The sequence below is a fragment of the Capsicum annuum genome, chromosome 6 (assembly GCF_002878395.1).
Source record: "Capsicum annuum cultivar UCD-10X-F1 chromosome 6, UCD10Xv1.1, whole genome shotgun sequence".
NCBI classification, from domain to species: Eukaryota; Viridiplantae; Streptophyta; class Magnoliopsida; order Solanales; family Solanaceae; genus Capsicum; species Capsicum annuum.
The window spans coordinates 182,776,536-182,802,192 of NC_061116.1; the positions used below are offsets into that span (position 1 = coordinate 182,776,536).

General features: G+C 37.2%; 1 protein-coding gene across 3 annotated transcripts; it reads right to left on the minus strand.

Moving 5' to 3' along the window:
- Nucleotides 1-1,752: 1,752 nt before the first annotated feature.
- On the minus strand, nt 1,753-25,097 carry LOC107872898 (ribose-phosphate pyrophosphokinase 1). 3 transcript variants are annotated; one of them, XM_047413592.1, is made up of 9 exons: nt 24,777-25,097; nt 22,239-22,415; nt 18,174-18,422; nt 4,850-4,993; nt 4,605-4,769; nt 3,477-3,546; nt 3,154-3,235; nt 2,852-2,937; nt 2,019-2,153 (listed from the first exon to the last, which is right to left on the minus strand). In XM_047413592.1, exons 1-8 carry the CDS (start codon nt 24,930-24,932, stop codon nt 2,901-2,903), a joined length of 1,080 nt encoding a protein of 359 aa, XP_047269548.1. In that variant the 5' UTR covers nt 24,933-25,097; the 3' UTR covers nt 2,019-2,153; nt 2,852-2,900. The 3 variants fall into 3 exon arrangements, with proteins under 3 accessions (XP_016575040.2, XP_047269549.1, XP_047269548.1); XM_016719554.2 differs by lacking the exon at nt 2,852-2,937 and having other exon boundaries at nt 1,753-2,153; nt 24,777-25,096; XM_047413593.1 differs by lacking the exons at nt 2,852-2,937; nt 22,239-22,415; nt 24,777-25,097 and adding an exon at nt 18,599-18,620 and having other exon boundaries at nt 1,753-2,153.
- Nucleotides 25,098-25,657: the final 560 nt, after the last annotated feature.

Here is a 25,657-nt window from a genome sequence, read left to right on the forward strand (position 1 = left end):
AAAAATTATAAATTAAAACTTTTTATTATAATTTATAAATTATAATTTTTTATTACATTTCTTACCAATTTTTTTTTTTTCAAAAAGTTATTGCTTTGTTTTGTCAAATCGAGTACCACCTAACTCACTCTTTTTAACTTTTTCTTTCATAAATCGTATTAAGAAGTTAATTTTTAATAAATAAAAAAATAAAAATACGTAATTATAAATTTATTTTATCAATACGTAATAAAAATTACATTGTTTTCTTAATTTAGTCAGATGAATGTATAATTATTGATGTCACATCTCATACAAACTGACCGAATGATTAAAAATGTATTAAATATTATGTTTTAGAAAATATATTATATTTTTAATCAAAGGGTCACACGCTCATGTAAAGTTAAAATTTACGTAGAAAAAAATATATTTTCTATTCATCAACCAAACACCGTAAAATATTTTTTGAAAAATATTTTTCACTCAGCAATCAAACATTAAAAAAAATAAGTAAAATATCAACTTATTTTCTATAAAAACATTTTTCATGAAAAATATTTTCCATCGTACCAAACACACCCTAAATTGTGTTTAAATTAATGTGTATTGGGAGAGAAAAAAATGAATATTTGATCCCTTTTCAATAAAATGTTTCTCCTTTTTTTTTTTCTTTCTCTTCCATTTATCTACTTCTCTTCCTATTTAGTTTTTTTACTTCTCTCTCTACTCTCTCCCCATTTCCTCTCCATCATTCTTCTTTTTTGATCATATACGAATCAAGTGTAATTTCTATCATCTTTGGTTTTATGGTTTAAATTTATAGATTTTTCATTTTTATATCTTGTTTCATCAAGATTTGTGTTAAAATTTCTCTCAATTTTATATACAATTCCTTCGCTTTTCATTTTCGGCCGACGACGTTTTCTAGTCAATTAATGATTTCTGGCGTAGATAGCAGCGATATAATATTAAAAGTTATTTTCTGTGAGAAAATGTTAAATCATATGAAATTCACACAGTAAGTCCACTAAATCTATAAACAAAACCAATTGTTTTATGAATATGGAACAACGATTCATTGCAATTTAAATGAGTAAATTTGTATTATAATGAAAAAAAAATTTCAACGAGCATGACCGATGATTGTGTTGTTTTTCGATCTTAATTCTGATCTGGTCAGAAGTAAAATTCGAATGAAGAAGAATATACTTTTAAGTGTGAAAAAGAATAAGGTAGTAACTGTTTTCAGAGAAATATGGATTGATTGATATCTTTTAAAAAAAAAAGGATTTACCTTTTTAAGTATTTAACTATTTTGAAAGAAATAAGGTGGTGATTGATATTCTATTTTTTTTTATTTTTTTTTTGTTTTAAAATTATTTTTAAATGATTTTTTTCTTTTATTTTAAAAGTTCCTATTAATTGTAATTTAAAAAAATATTGTTATGATTTTCAATGCAATGTTTCCGTCACCCCTTTTTCCCCCAAAATTCTTTCTTGTGCTTGTTTGGGCAATCTAGACTACTATGATGTAATGTATCTTTTGCATGTTAGTTTGCCCCACATTAGTTGAGAGACCATCATCTTATGATGTTGGACGATTTAGTTTGTCCCATAAAATTTCTTTCTAATTCCCCTTGTTGACCAAGCAAAGATCATGCTGAAACTCAGAACACCAATGGAACACTCTCTTCTTACCCTTCGTCATTATCTTCCCAGTCGTTTCCTTTCTATTCGTTGTTATGATGTTTCATATTCAAATAGCAGAGATTCACCAGTCAAAAGGAATGAAATAGTTTAAGCTCAAATTTTACACACTATCTACACATCAGATACAATTTCACGAAATGTATTGATTGCACATCCTAATAATATAATTCTTCCAATATTTGCCTATTTGATCACACTTCTTTGCAGGTCTACCTAAAACCTACTAAGAACATATAATGGTTTCTATTTGGCTACAAAGATAGAAGAATATATTCCCTGCCTACTGAAAAATGCTAGTCACAGAACGATCGCCATGTATGCGCCAAATTGTTTCACCAAGAAGGTTTGCAACTGAAAGAACAGTCAGCTGTGGGAAATAGTTTTTGTCCATCACAGGAATTGTGTTTGTCGTGATAACCTCTTGAAATAGCCCACTTGACAACCTTTCCACTGCAGGGGGGCTGTCGTCACAAAATATCAGCACTTCGATTAATAAAGCCAACAGCAAGCAATATGCAACAACAACAACAACAACATACCACGTGTAATTCTACAAAGGTGGGGTCTGGGGAGGGTAGGGTGTACACAGACCTTAACCCCTACCTCAACAGAGGTAGAGAGGCTGTTTCCAAAAGACCCCTGGCTCAAGTAATGCAAATAAAGAACATACAAAAGGAAAGAAATAAAACATGTATCGGAGGAAGCATCACATAGCATATAGGGAAGGGAAACAGTAACAACAGCAAAATCATGTGACAAGACACAAAGGATAGCAACATAAATCGCAAGACAGGAACAGCAAACAATATGCATTATGACTAAATTGCTAACCAGTATAAGTGCACTAAAGAGAAAGATAGCAATAGTATTTGCATGAAATTGACAGAAAACAGCCACCTCAAGTCTTGTCTTGACATCACTCTTATACAAAAGTCCAATACAAGACAAAACTCCCATAATATCCAATTTCGACGAGCTAAGAGTTTTCTGGCCAATGGCTGACAGAAATGGAATAGATGATGTTCTCGAGAGGAAAGAGATATTCACATGAAAATTTGAACTTCACTCATAAATGGACACCTCTAAATCCAGAAATCATTTTATCTATTCACAAGCTTTTCCTCTTGTATTAACTAACTATTGCTGGATAATCTCTTACCAATTATCAGTTCAAACTCCACAAGTAATAGTCCAAATCTGCACAGGAATTAACTATGCTCCTGGTCCATAACAAGTACTGTTGCACTAAAATTTAACCCTGGTTCATGAACTACCAAAGAATAGAACAATTTGAAATAGAACAATTTGGACACAGGAAGAATCCAATTGCACGTTAAAGAACCAAAAAGTCAAGTGTGTAGAATAGAATCCATATTTTTCACCTAGATACAGTACAACTGAAAGCTTATTCCAAAATATATAAAGATTTCTGCATGCTTGTACAATGCACAGAATCGTTACCTAAAAACACCATGTGTACAGCATGCATAAATTTCCCTTGCTCCCTCCTCGTGCAAAAGTTCTGCACCTTTGGCAATAGTCCCTACGACCCATCAGCAAGATGTTAAGTTGTTAACTGATGATATTCAAAACTAATCTCCACGGAAAAAAGAAGGAATATTAACACTGCAAAATCTAAGACAGATTTACGTGCTACGAATAAAGCTGGATTCTCAAAACACCACACTTGATAATAACATTTCTTTTAAGAGCGCGGAAAATTTCTTTTAGAAATTTCCAGTTGTGGCTTGCCATGAGTATCTGAAATATGTAATCAAGCTCACCTGCTGTGTCAATCATGTCATCAACCATGACTGCAACTTTTCCTTTAACATCACCAATCAGGTTCATAACCTGCAGGCAACAACAAAAGAATCAATGAGAAAATAAAATGGCATGAAATGCAACCCAAAAATAAAAAAATTAAACTGATCCTAGAACCTACAACTTATTGCTCTGTGAAATACTATAAAAACTCTCAGCATTGTTCTTTCGTATTCATCGAGTATGAGCATGTCCGGTTTTCTGCCTCTTTATGTGGATATTTATTCGTAAAGGTGAAAGTGGTAAAATAGAGGGGGAAGCTATACAAAAATTGTAGGCAGATGCACACAAAACTAAATACACCACTGTACAATAATTATGTGATATCTTGATCTCACTAAGCATTTGGCCTAGATCAAGTCATCTACCAGAGATGTTGCAGCAGCAGTCATTACGTGGTCCAAGAGGATGATGCAACTATCATTTATTTTTATCCCCACAATTTATTCCATGAAGATTTAGTTTTGCTTCTTTGCATACATGAGATGACTTGATCAATATGATGAGGAAATAGCGGAGCCTAAGTTAGATAGACACAAGGATAAACATAAGCCAGAAAATTTCTTTCGATGAATAGATAAGAATCACTTCATGTTTAAAGACTATATTGCTCAATTACATGAATATTTTTAGGAAGATTCTTAATTACAGCTATTATCAAATAAATAGTCATAACAATCTTTGACAAAGAATCTTCATGGTGACGGAACTCGGAGGGCAAGAGAGGAGGAGGAGGGGGGACCAAAAGTCTGCATGGGACCTCTTCTCACCTTTCTTTAATCCCCCAAAAAATGGAACTAAGAGAATTAAGTGTAAAAGGGCTTCATGAACAACTTCGGAAGTCTACCCAAAGAAGCTTGTTTGGCTCGTCCATATCTTGCGCTAGGTCAATGCCAGGGTCTGAAGGATGATATACTGGTGGAACTACATACTAATAAGTGTAAGGCCAACACTTTGGTCTCGAGCCAAATCAGAATACGTAGCAGACTGATGTAACTGGATGCATCTACACCACACATTTATGAGTAAAAGAAGCTGGAGATAAAACTGTATTAAGAGCAAAATCAAAACTTTATCTTTGAAACTACCTCGGCAAGATTGTGATCCTGGCGTCTCTTGTCAACAATGGCTAAAGGTGCAGATAACTCTTTTGCAAAAGCACGTGCTCTAGCAACTCCCCCGACATCAGGAGAGACCACCACCAGATCATTGGAACAAATCTTCTTGCTAGCAAGGTAATCAAGGATAACAGGCTAACATGTACAAAGAACGCAAACTGATCAGATAAGTAAATTTGCAGTTCTTAATGTTTGTGATACACTTAATAGATTACCTGACAATATACATGATCCACTGGAATGTCAAAATAACCCATGGATTGCCCAGAGTGAAGATCACAAGCTAGAACACGATCGGCACCTGCTTCTGTTATAATGTTCCCGACCAATTTGGCAGCAATGGATTGACGACTTTGTGCCTGAAAAGATATAAAATATGATAAATAAAAACCTACTTAAGGATGTCCTTTTATTATTACTTGTTTCTTTATGTCAAAGACCAAAAGTTTGAAACATCGTTTTTCCCATTCTTTTGGTAAATACTCATCAAGTGATAACAACAACAACAACAAACCCAATATATTCCCACATAGTGGGGTCTGGGGAGGGTAGAATGTACGCAGTCCATACCACTACATCCGAAGAAGTAAAGAGGCTGTTTCTGATAGACCCCCGGCCATCAAGTGATAACTCTTTCGAATTAACCGGAGAAATCCAGGCTGACATGAGAAGTGAAAACGAGAAAAGGATAAACAGGATAGGAGAATCCAAGCTAAACATAGTTAAGTGCAGTACCGCTCAAGAGAAAAGAGCATAATATACTGATCAATTATGCTTCAATCCCAAATTAGTTGGGATAGGTTAGATGAATCTTTCGTATCCAGTACGCTTTATTCAGATCCATCCTATTCCAACACTGATATTTTACCTCTTAAGATAAATTAGGAGCATTATAAAACTAGAGGTTCACTAGCTCTCATAGTTATTCTTATAAACGGTTATACAAGTCCAACCAACATTAAAACTCTGATACCATGTGAGAAATAAAAGCACGGGAAAAGTATTATTGAATTGTGTTTTTTCTACATTATTACACTTGGCCCTACTATATATTGTAACACTATGTTGGATAGAGTTTGGATATGTTTAGGACTTCAAATTTCCTAGTTTGAGTAGTTCGTTATGATTATATTTCAGCGTTCATTTTTTAGTTGGGATACTTTATTAGTGTTATGTTAGGAGTCTTCTTAGTTTTTGCAACACTATTTAAACAGTTCATGACTTCATTAATAATATACAGATTTTACATCACTTCTACAAGTGTTTATATGGTATCAGGGAGCTATACGTTCTAATGAGACAGATCCAATTTTTCTTCTCCACGCCGATCACCATCAATGGTCAACAACGACAACAGTCCCGGAGTTGTCAATGCTGACAACACAAATGTTACCAACATCATTATTCAATTCAATCCTGCTTCCCAATTACACATCAAACTCAGGTGGCCACAACTTTGCCACCTGAAAAGCTCAATTTTCCATGCTTATGAATGGCTACAACCTCTTTGGCATTTTGATGGGACCATTCCGGCTCCTAGTCGCACTCTCACCCTTCCAAGATTGTTGCAGCCGACTAGTTTAGAACAGCTGGAATGCTTTACATACCACTTATGTAAACAAATTACAAACCTGAGTCTTCAATCTGCGTGATAAACTTGCTCGTGTCACGAAGGGCCCTCACTCCATCAACAAATATATTCACACTATTCGGTCCCTTTAAGATGAGTTAGACACTGTTGGTGCCCCTGTATCCAACCTTGAACTCATCATCAAAATACTCAGTGGTTCTGAGTTTCGTGAGATACTTGTTGCCAGCCGTGCACATGACACAAATATCTCCTATGAGCAGTTGTTTGAAAAGCTTCTTGACCATGAGCTCTTTCTGCGTAACGATGATGCTAAGAAACTGTCCAGTCCCATAACCGTCCCATTCTCTAGTCCCACCAAACCTAACACCAAAAATGTCATACAAAACAACAATTCCCAGCAATGGCATCAGAGTCCGCACCTCAACCCTCAACCACAGTGGCAATCCAACATGAACCCAAATATTCTCACTTGTTTCCCACTATGGAACAGGATTGACCACACCGCAAATGTTTGCGGCTCAAAGTCACATGATCACTTTGAAGCCAAAGCTAACTATGCCGTTGGATTAAATGCCACTACTAATCCCTGGATAATCGACTCAGGACCCACCCACCACATAACAACGGAGCCACACAACCTACAACAGTACCACGCGAACAAGGACGTCTCTGTGGGTGATGGTAACAAAATTCCCATTTCACACACCAGTTCTACTCAGTTAAATACATCAAATAATATTTTTAAGCTAAACACACTTATATGGCCTATTCATTAAGCGCAAGATTCTTAAAACTCCCATTTCACACACTGGTTCTACTCAGTTAAATGCATCAAACAATATTCTAAACTAATCCACTCTCTGTGTGCCCCGTCTATTAACGTAAGCTTCTCTCTGTTTCCAAACTTTGTCAAGATAACCTAATGTTTGCTGAAATTTTTTCCTTTTGATGTTGTTGTAAAGCATCTGAAAACATGGAAACCGCTAGTGCACGACTGGTACAAAAAATGGACTATACGAGTGGCCTGTCTCACATCCCTAAGATCACATGTCCACCACGTCCACTCCCACCACCACTTGGCATCTGGGTCATCCCCCTCTAGAATTCTTATGTTTATTTTGAAGCTACCATTCCATGAGAGAGACAAATTTTTTCATTGTAATTCTTACTTATCTAATAAAGCCCATAAGCATCCTTTCAATCAATTAACACTGAGTTAGCTCTAAACTACTAGATATAATCTTTAGTGATTTGTGAGGGCCACTCCCCGATTCTATTTCTTGATAAAAAATTGTAATATTTGTTGATCAATATCGAAGATACACCTGGCTCTACACATTAAAATGTAAAGTTGAAGTTAAAGACCTATTTCAAAAATTCCATCCCTTGATGCGAAAACATTTTGACACAAAAATCATATCCTTATACACTGATGGTGGAGGAGAGTAAAGAGTCTTGAACCTTATCTTTCCACCCACGGCACCACAAACATCTTTCTACCCCTCCTACCCTCAAGGAGTTGCTCTCACTAAGCGTCATCATTCCCATATCATTGAGACTACAAGAACTTTCTTAAATGAGGCATCTCTTCTGTCACAATTTTGGTCTTTCGCATGTTATTATATTGTCTATCTCATTAACCACCTACCCACCCCACTTCTAAATAACCATAAAAATACTTGGAGAAATTATGTAAAATATGTATATTGTTAATGAAGGCATGAGTTGTTTAAATTGAGTTACAACATTAAGAAGACTCCTAATTGAACACTAATAAAGAATCCTAACTACACAATAATTGGTGAAATATAATCACAAACAAACTAGGAAATCTTAAGTCCTAAACATCCAACATAATGTTCCAATACGCTCCTCAAGTTAGGCTTAGTGACCCATCTCCTAATTTGAATAGATTCCTCTCAAATGTAGACTTAGTCCGTACTTTGGTGAGTATGTCAGCTAGTTGGCCAACACAGCGGACATAAACAACATGAACCTTTTTGTTTTCAACATAGTGGTGAAAGTCCACGAGTATGCTTCACACAACTACGGAGGACAAAATTCTTTCCCAAGAATGCAGCTCCAAAACATAGGTTGAGCAACTCAGAGGCACTCATTACTGAGTGGACATTTTTGTAGTCGAACAATAGCTCATCAGTCAAGATCTCATTAACATAGTTCGTTGGGGAGAAAACTAAATCTTCAGAGCTGCTTATAACATCCACACCAAGAAATAGTGAGGATTTCCTAGATATTTAATTGAGAAATGAGAGGTAGGCAAAGTGATAATTTGATCAAAAAGAGTGGTTGCTCCTATAGATAATAATGTCCCCGACACAGACAAGGACGAACAATGTATTACCTAGACCATGTCTGACAAGTAGCAACATATTTGATATTGTCTTGACAAGCCTAGGGAAGAAGATAACCTGTGAGGGAATTGTACCACACCTGTGGGCTTGTTTCAATCCATAGATTACATTATGTCACTGACAGATGTGAGTCGGTTCGCTCATCACTAGCATACCCCAAAGGTTGTTCTATGTACACCTCTTTGTCTGGTCATCCAGGAGGAAAGCATTATTGGAAGAAGTGTCAGTTGCAACGAGGTGCCACAAAAAGAATGATGCGAATTGTGGTAAGCTTAATAACTGAGTTGAATGTCGTATGGAAGCCAATGTTCGACCTTTGAGTGAGGCCTTTTGCAACCAAACACACTTTGCATCTGTCAACGAACCCAACTGCATTCCTTTAGATCTTGAAAAACCACTTACCGAATACAATATTTTGTCGGGTCATGTGGTTCGGAGAATCAATTTGGTTTTATGCCTGGTCGCTCCACGACTGAGGAAATTCACCTTGTGCGGAGATTGGTAGAGCAGTATAGAGAAAGGAAGAGGGATCTTCACATGGTGTTTATTGACTTGGAAAAGGCGTATGATAAGGTCCCAAGGGAGGTTCTTTGGAGATGCTTGGAGGCGAGGGGGTTCCGGTGGCGTACATCAGAGCGATTAAGGAAATGTATGAGGGAACAAAGACTCGGGTAAGGACAGTGGGAGGAGATTCTGAGCATTTTTCGGTCTTGACAGGGTTGCATCAGGGATCAACTCTTAGTCCGTTGTTATTCGCTTTGGTGATGGATGTGTTGACGTGAAATATACAAGGCGAGGTGCCTTGGTGTATGCTTTTCATGGATGATATAGTTCTGATTGATGAGTCGTGACAAGGGGTTAATGATAAGTTAGAGGTTTGGAGACAAACCCCGGAGTCTAAAGGTTTCAGGTTGAGTAGGACCAAGACGGAGTACTTGGAGTGCAAGTTGAGTGACTCGAGGCAAGAGGAGGAGGTGGTAGTGAAGTTGGATTCTGAGGCGGTTTGCAAGAGGGATAGTTTTAAGTATCTTGGGCCTACGATTCAGGGAAATAGAGAGATAAATAAGGATGTCTCTCACCGTATTGGGGCAGGTTGGATGAAATGGAGGCTCGCTTCGGGAATTTTATGTGATAGGAAGGTGTCCCCAAGCCGAAAGGCAAATTCTATAGAGTTGCAGTCCGGCCTGCTATGTTGTATAGAGCGGAGTGTTGTCCAGTTAAGAATTCTCATATCCAAAAGTTGAAGGTGGCGGAAATGAGGATGTTGTGTTGGATGTGTGGATTCACAAGGGCTGACAGGGTTAGGAATGAAATTATTCGGGAAAAGGTGGGAGTGGTGTCAGTGGAGGATAAAATGCGGGAAGTGAGGTTGAGATGGTTTGGTCATGTGATTAGGAGAAGCATGGATGCCCCAGTTTGTAGGTGTGAGAGGTTGGCCTTGGGAGGTTTCAAACGGGGTAGGGGTAGACCGAAGAAATACTGGAGAGAAGTAATTAAACGTGATATGAGCAATTACAGCTGACTGAGGACATGACCCTGATAGGAAGATATGGAGGAAAAACATTAGGATAGAGGGATAAGGGTGTGGATGAGTCGTAGGTAGTATTTAGGTGGACTTTGGTCTCCTTTGTTTGGCAATATACAAATTTTTTGTGGATGTCGTACCTATGTTGTTTTATCATATTCTGTGCTTTTGATGCTTTTGTATACTGCCTTTTATCTTGAGCCGGGGGTCTATCGGAAACAGCCTCTCTATTTCTTTAGAAGTAGTAGTATGGACTGCGTACACTCTACCATCTCTAGACCCCACTATGCGGGAATATACTGGGTTTGTTGTTGTTGCTGTTGTTGTCGAGTCATGTGGTACAAGTTCCCACACATGGTTTTCTAGTAAAGCATTAAATTTCTTTCTCACAGCTTCCCTCTTTTCGATTATTTTTGGGCTTATCTGGAGGGGTTAGGTAGGAGCGTTGGTTCTAGGTGAGCTAGTTAATCAAACATTGGCTTTGGTTTTGTGATGTTATTTTGTGAGTGAGTCACTATATGTTTGGAGGAGATGGTGTGTGTGGTGGTGATATGGCTAGTTTATGTAGCTCGACTATTGGTGCAAGGGTAGCAAGAAGGGGAGCCATGGGCGATTTTTGGTGGTTCAACCAACGTTGATAAAGTAGCAAAGGTTGTTTCATATTTTTTGGGTGAAGAGGAGGAGGAAGCGGGCAGATATGAAGGGGGTTGGCAGTTGGCCACTGGCCAATAGATGATAACCGCATAAGGGAGGTCGCACGGGAGTGGAATTCGTGGAAGTTGGTGATATAGAAGGAGGAGATATACTAGTAAGTGGAGTCTATGAAATGATCATATCCGTTGGAGCCAAAGGAATCGCACCTGGGACTTATAATAGACTCATGTAGCTGGAGAGGGAGGGAGAAATTGGAGCGTGGGAAAGATCTATTGTAGGGATAAGATGCATTAAATATAAGGGTACAGGCTGGTTTGTAGAATTGGAAAAGTTAAGAGTGAAATTTGGTAAGTTAACAAGTAAAGTATTTGTCCTAAGAACTCTTTTTTGAGAATAGTATTTGTCTTAAGAACTCTAGAGTGGGGATGACCTAGTTGTTGATGCCCAGTGGTGATGAGAGTAGATATGGTGGACATGTGAGCTTGGGGATGTGAGATAGGCCACTTATATAGTCCAGTGTTGTTCCGGCTGTGCACTAGCAGTTTCGCATTTTCAGATCCTTCACAAAAAAATCAAAAGGAATAATTCAATAGACGTTTACGTTATCTTGACAAAGTTTGGAAACACCCTGAGTAGAGGAAAGCCATGAAAATAGAATTTGATACTTTACTGAAAAACCATATGTGGGAACTTGTACCGCATACCCCGACTAAACGTATTGATCCTGTAAGTGGCTTTCTACGTTCAAAAGAAATGCAGATGGGTACGTTGATAGATACAAAGTACGCTTGGTTGCAAAAGGCTTCACTCAAAGGTCCGGCATTGATTGCCAGGCGACACTTAGCTCGATCGTCAAGCCTGCCACGATCCATATCGTCCTTTCAGTGGCACTTCGCTACAACTGGCACATCCGTCAACTTGATGTCAACAATGCTTACCTCCAGAATGACCGGGACAAAGAGGTGTACATGGCACATTCTCCGGGGTTTGCTAGTGATGACAACTCGACTCACATCTGTCAGTTGCACAAGGCGATCTATGGATTGAAACAAGCCCCCCAGGCACGGTTACAGTGTCCTCAAAGGTAATCCTTCCTCTCTAGGCTATCTGAAGACAAAATCAAATACCTCGCTATTTGTCAGACATGGCTCGTCCATGTCTATGTCGACAACATTATTATCACCGGGAGCAAACCTTCCTGTGTCACTCAAATACCTCGGTACTTGTCAGACATGGCTCGTCCATGTCTATGTCGACAACATTATTATCACTAGGAGCAAACCTTCCTGTGTCACTCATATTATCACTTTCCTTGCCACTCATTTCTCAGATAAAGATCTAGGCAATCTTCACTATTTTCTTGGTGTTGATGTTATATGTAGCTCTGAAGGTCTAATTCTCACCCAGGCGAACTATGTAAATGAGATCTTGGATGATGAGCTAAGGTCCGACTGCGAAAGTCCACTCGCCAATGAGCGCCTCTGAGTTGCTCAACCTATACCATCACCTGACTAGGCAACTCGTTATCGAGTCTTAGGTAAGCTCTAATACTTGTCTTTCACTAAATTGGGCATAGTCTGTGAGGTCAACAAGTTGTCTCAGTTCATGCAAGCACCATCAGACCTTCACTGGAAAACTGTGAAGTGTGTTCTCCAGTACCTTCATGGTATGATCTAACTACGCATGTGTGCGACCCCATTTATGACCATAATTTGCATGCATACTGTAATGCGGATTAGGTTGGGGGCATCGCTGATAGGGTCGCTACATTTGGTTACATATTGGTTGCATTCCAATTAGTTAGTGCACAGAAACTAAGGTCCTGTGTGTCCATGAAAATAATAATTTTCTGAAGTTGAAGTTGAAGTTGGAGTTGGAGTTGTGTTTGGCCATAAATATAAATTGGAGTTGTTTTTGAAATTTTGTGAGAGAAATAGGAGCAAAAAAAGTGAAAACAAGTTACTAGTTTTCACTTTTCAAAATACAATTTGGAATTGTATTTGGAATTCTCATGGCCAAACACATACTGTTTTCACTTTTTTCACTAAAGTGAAATAATTTTTCGAAAAAAATTAAAAACTTTTCATGGCCAAATGGCTACTAAGAAAAGCAAAATATTGTCTTTGGCTTTTCCACCGAGGCTGAATACGGGGCAGTGACTAATGCCCTTGTTGAAACCCTATGGGTCACTATTCTTATGAGTGAGCTGCATTTCCAGTATTAAGTTACCTACCATTTACTGTGACAATCTTGGAGCTTCTCTCTCGAGCAAGAATCCTGCCCTCCATAACCATTTGAAGTGTGTTGCTATGGACTTTCACTTTTTTTGCCACCATGTCAAAAGGAAAAAAGGGTCATGTTTTTCATGTCCATAGTACCGACCAAACTATATGACACTCCCACTAGAGCACTGGCTAGGCCTACAGTTTATAGTAATCTATTCAAGTTAGCTTAGTGACCCATCACCTAACTTAAGAGGGTGTACTGGAACACTACTTGAATATATGTTTAGGACTTTAGATTTTCCTTGTTCAAGTTACTTGTTTATGATTTTATTTCAGAATTCAGTGTTTAGTTAGGATACTTTATTAGTGTGCAGTTAAGAGTTTTTTGATTTCTTGTAACTCTATTTGAACAACTCATCCCTTCACTAATAATATACAGTGGTTTGACGCATGAGGCTGACGTGATAGTGAAGCGGAATTCCCAGGCCATTCGGAAGAGAGATAGTTTCAAGTGTCTTGGATCTATGATTCAGGAGAATGGAGAGATTGACAAGGATGTCACGCACCGTATTGGTGCAGGGTGGTTGAAATGGAGGCTCGATTTAGGAGTCTTGTGTGATAAGAAGGTGTTTCCTAAGCTTAACAGTAAGTTCTATAGAGTCTGACCGACTATGCTGTATGGAGTAATGTATTGGCCAGTCAAGAACTCCTACATCCAAAAGTTGAAGGTGAAGAGATGAGAATGTTGAGATAGATGTGTGGATTTACTATGAGAGATAGGGTTAAAAATGAGATTATTCGTGAGAAGGTAGGAGTGACTTCGGTGGAAGACGAGATACGGTAAGTGAAGTTTAGATGGTTCGAGCATGTGATGAGGAGGTGCACGGATGCCGCAGTACGGAGGTGTGAGAGGTTGGGTATGGATTGTTTCAGGCGAGGTAGAGGTAGGCCGAAGAAATATTGGAGGGTGGTGATTAGACATGACATGGAGCAGTTACATCTTATGGAGGACATGACCCTTAATAGAAAGGCTTGGAGGACACGAATTAGGATAGAGAGTTAGTCGGTGCGTCCTTACTAGGAAGGAGTGCTTTGTTTGTATTTGTGCCTGTAGCCGTAGTGTTATGTGTGTCTTGTAGTTTCTTGTATGTGGTGTTTCGGTGATGTTTGTGATTTAGGATAGATAGTTTATAGTATTACTCTGTGGGTCTTTTGTTTCTTTTATTATATATCTAGTGGTGTGTTATCCCATTTTGTTGTTTGTTTTTATGTTTTTATGTTTGTTATACTGTTATTTGTCTTGAGTCGGGGGTCTATCCGAAACTATATCTCTACTTCATCTGAGGTAGTTATAGATTGTATACACTTTACCCTCTCCAGACCCCGGGAATACACTGGGTATGTTGTTGGATTTTACATCACTATGTTAAGTGCTTATACTATACACTACAATCCCTTTCCATGTAGGACATTATATACAATCCTAATCTTTTTTTTTAAAACTGGTAACTTTGTATATATTGATAGAAACAGATCAGTACTGAGGCTGTAGTGAGGCCATATTTACAAATAAATCCTATGATCCTATGTCTATAATGAATCCAACACATCAAAAATAGATTTAGGATCATTAGACCAAATCTGATTACACCAAAAACATAGAATCAAGATACAATTCAACTTGATCTGTTCTATAGTATTCTCTACATTCTCAATACACCTAACATTACTCTCTTTCCAAATTGTCCACCATATGCTAGCTGGTATGATTCTCCATCTACTTCTATTTTTAGCCTGAATACCGGCTTCTTCCCAACTTTGAAGGGTCTCGTTAATCTTTTCGGGCATAAACCAAGACAAACCTTTGAGATTTAGGAATAGCCTCCATAATTTTCCTGTGATCTTGCAATGAAGGAACAAATGCTTAACAGTTTCTGCCTGCTCTCCACAAAAAACACAGCTAGGACACAGTGTCATCCCCCTTTTCATCAGATTGTCTTTTGTAAGGACTGCTTCCTTGGATAGAAGCCAAATAAAACAAGATACTTTGTGAGGAATATTTACCTTCCAGATAATTTTCTAGGGCCATTTGACATTCTATTGATTGTGGTTGTTCATCCCCCTATATGCTTTGCCAACCTTTAAGGTTCCTTTGTCACTACCCTGCCACCAAAGTTCATCTTCCCTTCTTATGTCCCTTTAAACTGGCCGATAGTGTAAAAAAATTCTGCGACTTGTGATTTCCCAGTCATTTAATTGTCTTCTGAAATTGATCTCCCACCCTTCGGCTGTCCACATTTCTGCAGTGGTCTTGTGTTGTAGCATTAAGTTATAAATGCCTGGATGGATATTCCTCAAAACCCCCCATCTCATACCAACCATCTACCCAAAAGTTTGTCTTTCCCCCATTCGTCACTTTAACCTTGGTGTTGATCTTGAATTTATCCCACAAAGCCCTTATAGATCTCCACAGGTTCACACTATATGGTGTACTTATTTCCTTTGTCATCCATTTGTTTTCCTCCTCATACTTGGCTTCAATGACTTTTCCCCACAACATTTGTTTATCATTAGCATACTTCCATATCCATGTCATTCTGAGGGCCTTGTTGTAATTTTGCAGATTTTTAATGCCCAAACCCCCTTCACTTTTCTCTACTATCAAATTTTTCCATTTGACCAAATTGTAACCTTTTCCGTCCTTGTTTCCTTGCCATAAGAACTTCCTTCTAATCTTGTCCAATCTATCTGTGACCCCTACGGGTATGGGAAATAAAGGCATCATGTAAGTTGGTATAGCATCTAGAACAGAGTTAATAAGAGTTACCCTACCTCCTACTGACAAGTATTACCCCTTCCATTTCACCAGCTTCTTTTCACACTTCTCTATTACCCCGTTCTAGATTTCTTTGGATTTTGATTTGACACCCAAAGGCATCCCAAGGTATGTCGTTGGTAGAGCCCTAACCTGTCCACCTAAAATTGTATCTAGTGTTTCCATGTTGTTTACTTCATTAATGGGGTATAGAGAACTCTTTCTCCAATTAATGTGTAACTCAAAAATCCTTTAAACAGAGCCAGTATCACTCTCAAATATTTGAGTTGATCTTATTTTGCCCCACAAAAGATAAGTGTATCATTTGCATATTGTAGATGAGTCACCTCTAAGCTTTCCCTTCCTTCTCTGGCCATATCGAACCCGCTCAACCAGCCTCTTGTGTTTGCTATTTTGATCATATTATTGAGTCCCTCCATGTCTAACAAAAACAGGAAGGGGGATAGGATCCCCCTGCCTAAGGCCTCTTTCTGCTCTAAAATAACCTACTGGTGCACCATTAATCAACACTGAGAATTTCATTGAAGATATGCAAAATTTTATCCACTGAATCCACTTAAGTCCGAATACCATCTTCTTCAAAACTCCAAGCAATTAACCCCAATTAACATAGTCATAAGCTTTTTCGATGTCAAGCTTGCATAGAATTCTTGCTTTCTTCTACTTTAGTCTTGACCCAACAGCTTCATTTGCCACTAGGATTGCATCCATAATCTGCCTACCTTTACTAAATGTCATTTGTTGTGAGTTGACCAACTTTTCCATCGCCCCTTTCAATCTCTTTGTTAGGACTTTGGAGAAGATCTTATATATACTTCCTATCAGGCTTATGGGTCTGAAATCCTTCAACTCAGTGGCACCTTTCTTCTTAGGAATGAGGGCAATTAAAGTAGCATTGAAGCTTCTTTCAAATGATACGGGCACGACCACGAAGATGGATGAGTGCGAGAGTGAATTGACCCGAGACTTGGAATGTGCAAGGGAAGTGCAAAGGAGGGCCCAATTACACACCAAAACCGTCCATACATACTCCAAGGGCACCTTTGTTATTCGCTCTTTATTAAGGGGTCCTTTTGTATTCTATTTTGTAACCTACTATATATAGAACATTTTAGGTCATTTACTAGTAGATTTTGATAATGTTGTAAGTCTTGAAAGACATTGAAACACAAAGTCCCCTCTGCCTTTTAGAGGAAACCCGAAATTAGGTTCAACCAAGTGTGGAATCACTTGTGTTGTTTGTTCTTGGCTTGGATACGTTGGGTGCTTGGGAGATTGACATCCCTCTTGTGTCCACGTAAGAGTGTAGGTGTTGTTATTACATGTACTAAGGGTCTTAGTGTTTGATATACACTTAGGTTCCTAGTTATTGTAATAATCTATGTCTCATTACCTATCTTTACATTTTGTTGTTATCATCTACTTGTTGTTGTGTTGTGGACTGTTTTAGGTCCTTTGTTGAATCCGAAACTTGCATTATTGTTGTTCATCTCGTTCTTCACGTTATTGTAGTGTTGTTGGCTGTTTTGGGTGTTAAAATACACCATCATATCTTGTATTCTTGTTGTAGTTGTTGAATCTGTGAGTGGTCTCCATTTGGTCCTCGGATCCTTGTGGTTTGTGGACTGTTTTGAATCGTTTTTGGTACGTACCAAGTTTGTATTGTATCATTCCATGCTCATGGAAGTTTTGAAAAGCCTTCATTCATGTTTAACAATCTCCCAGTATTTAATGAAGAAGCCCATAGTGAAGCCATCAGGTCCTGGGGCTTTGTCCTTTACACACGACTTGAGACATTTCAACACTTCTTCTTCCTCGAAGTTTCTCTGTAAACTCTCTTTCACCTCTATTGAAATGACTGGACAATTAGAGAAATTGCTAGCAGGTCTCCATTGTGAAGTTTCTGTGTACAACCTCTGATAAAAATCAACTCTCTTTTTCAATTCTGTCTGTGTCCTGTGTGATCTCACCTTGTACCTCTAATTGATCAATGTTATTGTATCTCTTGTGGGCATTTGCAACTCTGTGGAAATACTTAGTGTTCCTAATACTATTTTAACATTAATAAATGTTGAAACTACTGTAAGTTGACAACAAACAGTCAAGCTTTAATCTCAAACTGTTGGTGTCACTTATATGAATTATTTTCTTCGGTTGAATCTTGTTCTTAGTTAAACCCTTCAAAGATATTGTAGTTTTGAGAAAAGTTTCCTCATTATCTTAAATATATTCAGTCTCCTTTTATCGTCTTCATTAACATATTGTCACTCACCCCTATGAACTTGTGAATAATCAAAAATATGAAAACTAAAAATTTGCATGGAAAATAAACTTGCCTTCCTATCAGCTCTGGCATATCCAAAATATGGAATCACTGCAGTGATATTTTTGGCTGAAGCCCTTCGGCATGCATCTACCATCACACAAAGCTCCATAAGGTTTTCATTGGCTGGAGGACAAGTGGGCTGAATCAAGAAAACATCACATCCTCGAACACTTTCTTGCAATTGGATATAAATTTCACCATCAGCAAAACGCTTGATGTTGATCTTTCCCAGTTCAAGCCCCATGTTCCAAACAATTTCCTAAGGAATAAAGAAAGAGAACTGCATGTTGAGAAAAGAAGCATAACTTAAAAGATGACAGAAATTTAACAAATTTCACAGCTTGAATAACAATTCATATAGCAACAGATTGTCTTTTCTGATGATAGTAATGTCCAGGCCAGAGTACACACAACCTAAACTATTCCACTAGGTACCTGCTACCTCCTATCAGTTTAAGCAACCTTGATTATTCCTGTTTACTTTTTGTAATACAATAGGATTCCAGGAAATTAGGACCACAAAGAAATGGCATGCCGGAGACAGAGGTGGACCTACATTATAATGAAGGGGTGCACTGGAACCGTAAGTTTAGTTCTAATTATGGATTATTATGTCGACATGAGCTAGAAATATTTTATATACAATAAGTGGGTGCCCGTTATCAGATAAGACCAAAAGGTGCATTAGTTAGATTTGAGGTTTTCTAAATCCTTTTTTATTCGCAATCGACCCTCTATTAAGTCGTTTTTACAGTATTCCTTCTCTCCATTGGTTGCTTTTTTCCTCTCTTGCTCTCCTGTTAGGTAGTATACTTAGGCCTTCCTTTTCCTATGTTATTTTGTTTTCCCTTTCAGTTCGACTTTCAGAGCCCAGTTGGCAGTTATTAAAACTATTGTTCTTAATTTATATTTCAATACTGTTGATATTTCACTTATTTAAATATCATACCCCCACATCTAGCTTTCCTTTTGCTTCAGTGATTTATAGTTTCATATACTTCTAGTTGTGAAGTGAATATGAGCTCCATTGAGCTGGTTATGAACTGTAATTATGATACTTGTCAATTTATTCATCAAGCTGAAAATTACACACTTTTTTTTTCCCTTATCGACACATATGAATATAAATTCATCTTTCTCTTTCTACTCCACTTCCCATACAATCTTTAAAAGAATGATTCATGAGAAGAGATCCACCCTGAAACTTACACCATTTGCTATATATTATTATAACAAACTATATCCATGAGTAGGCACAGGAATAAGCTCAAGAGCAAAGAAAATTTACATTACAGGCAATCCCTACCATTGGTTTATCTCTTTCTTGTGCGATAAGGGTACTCTAAATTATGTTTGTTTGTTTGGCACTTTAGATAATGACAAATTTAAACACTCAGACCCTCATATCCCCCCCTACCCCCCCCCCCCACCCAAAAAAAATGGGGGGGGGGGGGGGGGGGGGGGAAGCAAAAAAGTCCTGGACTATTTATAGAAGGAGGACACCTATGAACTAGTTGAACTTGCAAAAGGTAAACCATCCAAGTGCAAGAGGATCTTTAAGCCCAAGAGAGATGAAAATGGCAAACTAATCAGATATAAAGCTCGTTTGGTAGTTTCAAACGAAAAGTGGTTGAATTTGACAAAATACTCTCACATGCTTTTCAAATGACTTTCCTTCGAAGAATTTTGAGCTTGGCAGCTAGCCTAAAACTTGAAAAGGAATAGTTAGACATGAAAATTGCATCTTTATATAATTTAAAATTAAATAATTTTGTCTATTGCGGAGAGTTTTAATGAAGTGTAAAAAGTTCAAATCACTTTTCAAAGAGCCTTCACACTTTTATATAATAATGTAACGTAAACATATATTTTAGTGAAAGTGCATAGAGATTTGAAAGAAGAGATATGGAGCATCCGGAAGGATTTGAAGTAGAGCAGACAAACACATGGTGTGCAAATTGAACAAGAATCTTTACAGTTGAAACAGACACCAACATAGTGGTACAAAAATTTTGACTCATTTATGAAAACATACACAAAGACCATTTCATATTCATGTGTATACAATTAAGAATTCACTGACAATATTTCAGCATTTTGTTGTTGTATGTTAATGACATGTTGATCATAAGACATGATTAAAAAAACTAATAGGACAAGAAACCAAAATTAATGGGAGATTTGTCCAAGCATTGACATGAAATATTTGAGTCCAACATGACAAATTCTAGGAATGGAGATTTTTCGAGATAACACAAGCAAAAGGTTGTGACTGACACAAACGAAGTACATTGAATGTGTATTTGAATGCTTCAACATGAAAAGTTGTAAGCCAGTTGGCACACCTCTTACTAGTTATATTTAGTTAAGCAAGATGATTGTCCTACAACAGATAAGGAGAAAGAAAACAAGTCCAAAGTTTCCTATTCTTCTGCAGTTAGGACTTATTGTATGCAGTGGTATGTAAGAAAGGGCAGTCCGGTGCACTAAAGCTACCGCTATGCGCAGTGTCCGGGGAAGGGACCCACCACAAGGGTGTATCGTACGCAGCCTTACCTTGCATTTCTGCCAGAGGCGCAGTGGTATGTACAAGACCTAATATTGCTCAAGCGGTCGATATTGTTAGCAGATTTCTTGAAAACCTTGGAAAAGAAAACTAGAAAGTTATGAAATGGGTACTCCGGTATCTGAAAGGAATCTCACATAAGATCTTGATAATAGAAAAGAGCTTGAATTGCACCAAATAGAGTATGTTACTTATTCTGACGGTCAAAGTGCAGTAGACTTAAGAAAGAATTTCATGTATAACGCAAGAAAAGAACAAATCGACGTCAGATATCACTGGATTCAGGATCAAGTGGAGAGAGAATCTTTGCAGGTCAAGAAAATTCATACAAGTGAAAATCCCGCAAATACGTTGACTAAGGTGATACTGAGAGACAGGTTTGAGCTATGCAAAGAACTTCTCGGCATGAGCTCAATCTGAAAAATTAATGATACCTCCTTCAAGTGGAGGGGGGGAATTGTGCGTTCAGCCCATGATACAAGAAAGAAAGTCTTCCTTCCTTTTGGATAAAAAGTCCCGCCAAAGTATCTGCAGCAAATGAGATTTGGCCAACCCGCCAATAATCTCTTTATATTGCAACATTTTAAATTTCTATCTTTGTTTATGTCACTTATGACATCTGTACGGTACTCCAAATACTAAAAGGTATAAATAGGGCAGCTTTCCTTAAGTTGGAAGACACCAAAACAAAGAAAAGCAACATAGCATTTAAAGAGAGCATACTATACACAAGTGTGAGAAAATAGTTAGGTGGAGTAATCAAAAGAAGATTCAAATTTAATATATTGATATCAACAACAACAACAACAAACCCAGTGTATTCCCACTTAGTGGGGTCTGGGGGGGGTAAGATATACGCAGTCCATACCTCTACCTCTGATGAAGTAGAAAGGCTGTTTCCGAAAGACCCCCGGCTCAATAAATTTAATATATTGATATCAGTTGCTCATTTTTAGTCATTATTTTTCACTTAATTTAAAAAGATTTTTCATGTTAAAAATACTCTATGTACTTATTTCTCTATTATATTCGCACTATTTGGCTATGAACATTATGTGGGTACTCACAGAGTCCCAATACTTGGGAACATGTTACTAATGATTGTCGCATAAAATGGAACGGGCAAGCGTTATGCTTACATCCTTATGCTTAAAAAGTTCCACATCAAATCACATGATATATGCAGGTCTTTTGGGCGAGGATGAGGTTGGAGTGCTTATACTAAAACAGTAAAAGCCACCAACCTACGAATTAAAGTATCAAGTTAGAATCCTAGAGAACATATAATGTAAATGTCAACTTTTCATCGTTCAAAATTTACAGAGGAGCACATAAGAGGATCCCAGAGTCATTCAAGACTAGAGAATAGGGATAATGGTACACAAAAATTACAGCTCGAGGTACATGAAAGATAGCAGGAAAGACCTCAGTGGCATTCAAGATAATTGTTAGTATATGGCAGTACTTATAACTGGGCATGCCTAAGTCCTCACATACAGAAGTATTTACCTGAGAAAGTGAAGGATTTGCAGTTCCAGAAAATAGTTTCAGCTTGGGATTCAGCTTGGTATTATTTCTGCCAACTGCATTCTGTAAGCGTTTGGCTCGCAAGAATTTTGGAAGTGTCTCGTCATTAATGATTGGCACAATAGGCTTCTCATTCGCCGGTTCATTGATTTCACAATTCTAAGACAAAAAATAGACAAGCATTATAAAATGAACAACTTTGCAAAAGCTCCAAAGACCTTGAACCAACCAAGCAGGATCTCTCAGAGAGTTTAAATTTAGGAGACCGGCTCCAAAAGTAAATGAAGTTATTGCAAATTCAAATTCCCAGATGTGAAAAAAAATAAGCATAATTAGGATAAGAAATCCATTTTTCCTGGTTTCCATTGTCTTTTTAATCTCTCTTTCACCTCAAACAACAAAACATCGGCCGTACTGTTTCCTAGAAGAAAATAAACTGTATAAAGATCTATATTGCTTGGACTCTTTTAAACTGGCAATGGGTGCGGCTCGGATCCTCCAAAAAATGTTTTGAAGGATCCGACATGGGTGCGGCATCAGTTTTGGAGAGTCTGAGCAACATACATATAGAAACAACATGAACAAAATAGGAGAAAAGGAAAGTCTTTTTCCCTTCAAAGAGATATAGACCTCTTGTCGCTAATTCCAAAACAGGAAATAACTCTAAACATTTCAGTAAAAGCTTTTACTCCAAGAATAGCAACATTCAGATACAAAATCATTGAAATCTAATATTAGTACATCATAATTTGTTAGAAGTATTTTGGGTACTTAAAATTTTCACACAAGGTAAAACAAATCACAATTTTGTTTGGTAGATGTTTTCCATACAAAAAAAAAGGACTCTTTGAGTAATGATAGATAGATGGTACAATTCTTATGGAAAAAAATGATTAAAATAGAGAGTTGAAACAGAGGCTCTCATTGAATCTACTTAATTTCTTTGTGTGTTTACCTTTTTATATTTTGAACCCCCTTAGCAAAAATTCCTCCTCCATGAAGGGGTGGTGAGATTACATGTTATGCATCCGAATTATTCTTCATAAACAAGTACAAAATAAGAAGCTTTTGCTAAAAGAGGCAAACACAGAGAGTTTTATCATTACATCTCCTCCATCAAAGGAGTAGTACAACTCAAATTAATTTAAATGAAATTGGTTCTTAAAATTCTGCTTTTCAAGGAAATGAAAGAAGAGCTATATGAATTCATTGTACTCCCAGCATCCCAATTTATGTGACACGGTTGGAATTTCGAGAGTTAACCAAATCAAAGAGGATCGATTCCGTAAAAGATGAGATCATTAAATGACAATTCACTGAAATTGCATCTTTGTGAGATCGTCAATATTGTACCGAGGGCGTCTTAAAAGTATACTGAATCAGTATGTAGGGATCTATATGTAAACATAACATCTGAGGATAGGCCCGAATGGCCCTTCTCATAATGAGAGTGTATATAACCCTATTCCAGCCTGGTCCGGCATGGAATGAACCTATAACCATGGAATTGACTCGATCGTTAGATTATAAGTTCATAATCCTTCCACGAGATGTAAATGCAAGTCGATAGGTCCTTCAATCATCGGTACATTATCGACTTCCCACACTTATCATGACACATCACTGATCTTTGGCACTTATGGGGGGCCTACGTAAGAACTATAACCGCTTATCAAAGAGAAGCTTTTTCCTAGACTATAGTGGCAATTTTATTGTTGTGTTCCGGAATAAGGGGAAACAAAGCTCCAACAAGCAGACGCTTCCTGGCAAAGTTTCAAACAAAGAGGTTGAGTTGTTCAGTTCATTGATTTGACTTCACTTCACTTAAAATTAAGCATAGGCATTGGGCAGCAGGGGCGGAGCCACCTTATGGCTAGGGGGTTCAGAACCCTCTTTGGCAAAATTTTTTACTATTTATACATTGTTAAAATTATTTTTTATGTATATATAGTTGATGTTGAACCCCTTTGGCAAGTTCGTGTGCTTATTTCTTTCGATTTTGAACCCCTTAGTGAAAATGCTAGCTCTACCACTATTGGTCGGGGAAGTGAAGGCTCATTTAAGTTTTTCATTAACTAGAATTTCATTATATACCTTTTAAATATTTCAAATTATTAATTAATGAGATTTACAACAGTACATTTTAACTAATATTCAAAAGTATAAATTTTATTTTAAGAAACTTAAAGCTTCTATATCCAAATTCACGGTAAAAAATGTTGAAAGTTGTAATCTCGAAATTCCAACAATGCCACGTTAATTGGGACAGATGGAATATTTATTTTTACAACTGATCATCATTTTATAACAATCTTCACCACCTTTGAACAGTCGAATCCACAATGCTTTTTACAAAACCTTACATTAATGAAGAAAAAAAAAAAACCAACACAAACAAATGACAACAACCACAATCAACATCAGAGAGCGTAGAGCGTACACAAACCTTACTCGTAGACCCTCAACTCAAAGAAAACACAAACAAATGAGAGGAAAAAAAGAAGAAGAAGAAGAACTTACGATGTAGTTGGGACCACGGGTACGTTTGGGAATGAAGTTTGTGCGATGGAGAGAAGAACAACGAGAAAAAGAAGAAGAGAAGAGAGAATTATTATTATTATTATTAGTAGTAGTAGTAGTAGTAGAAGAGGAAGAGGGCAAGGTGGAGCAAGCCATCAAAATCAGAGAATGGGTTGATCGGCAAGTACACAAGGAGGAAGAAGAAGAGGCTGGCAAACTGAGCCGAGTTTCCTCAGTTTGTGTGGGGCTCTTCGTTGGTGTCAGATGATTTTGTTTGCTAGGTCATACAGGCAGGTGTCCAAATAGGGGATGTTACGCTCATCATTCTTAAATTTGGATGATAATAACACTTGTAAGGACTCGTTTGGTAAAAAAGTAGTAATTAATTTTGCGAATGGCCTTATTATTAATCATTGGAGATACTTCTAATCAAACACTCGTTAATTCCTTCATTATTTATAAAATATGATTTTAATTATCTACATTTTATGTGATATAGAATAAAATTTTGAAATTCAAAATTTTAAATTTTCACCATGGACATAAGAAATTTAAATTTTTTGAAATAAGTTACATATTTAAAAACTACTTAAAAAATATTATAAATTATAATAATTAATAACTTAAATATTTAAAGAGATATGAAGATATTTTCTTCAAAAAAATTGATTGACTTTCGAATTTCAACTATATCATAAATTGAGATGAGGGAAGTAATATTTTAAATGTATACTTATATATTTAATTTTTAATTAATTGAGGTGTTTGTTTTACATTCATTTATGTAATAAGCATGCTATACCCGACCTATTTTAAAATTATTTTTCATCAAATATGTGAAATGAGAGCAATTTTGAGTCATTTTTAATTTATTAAGGTAC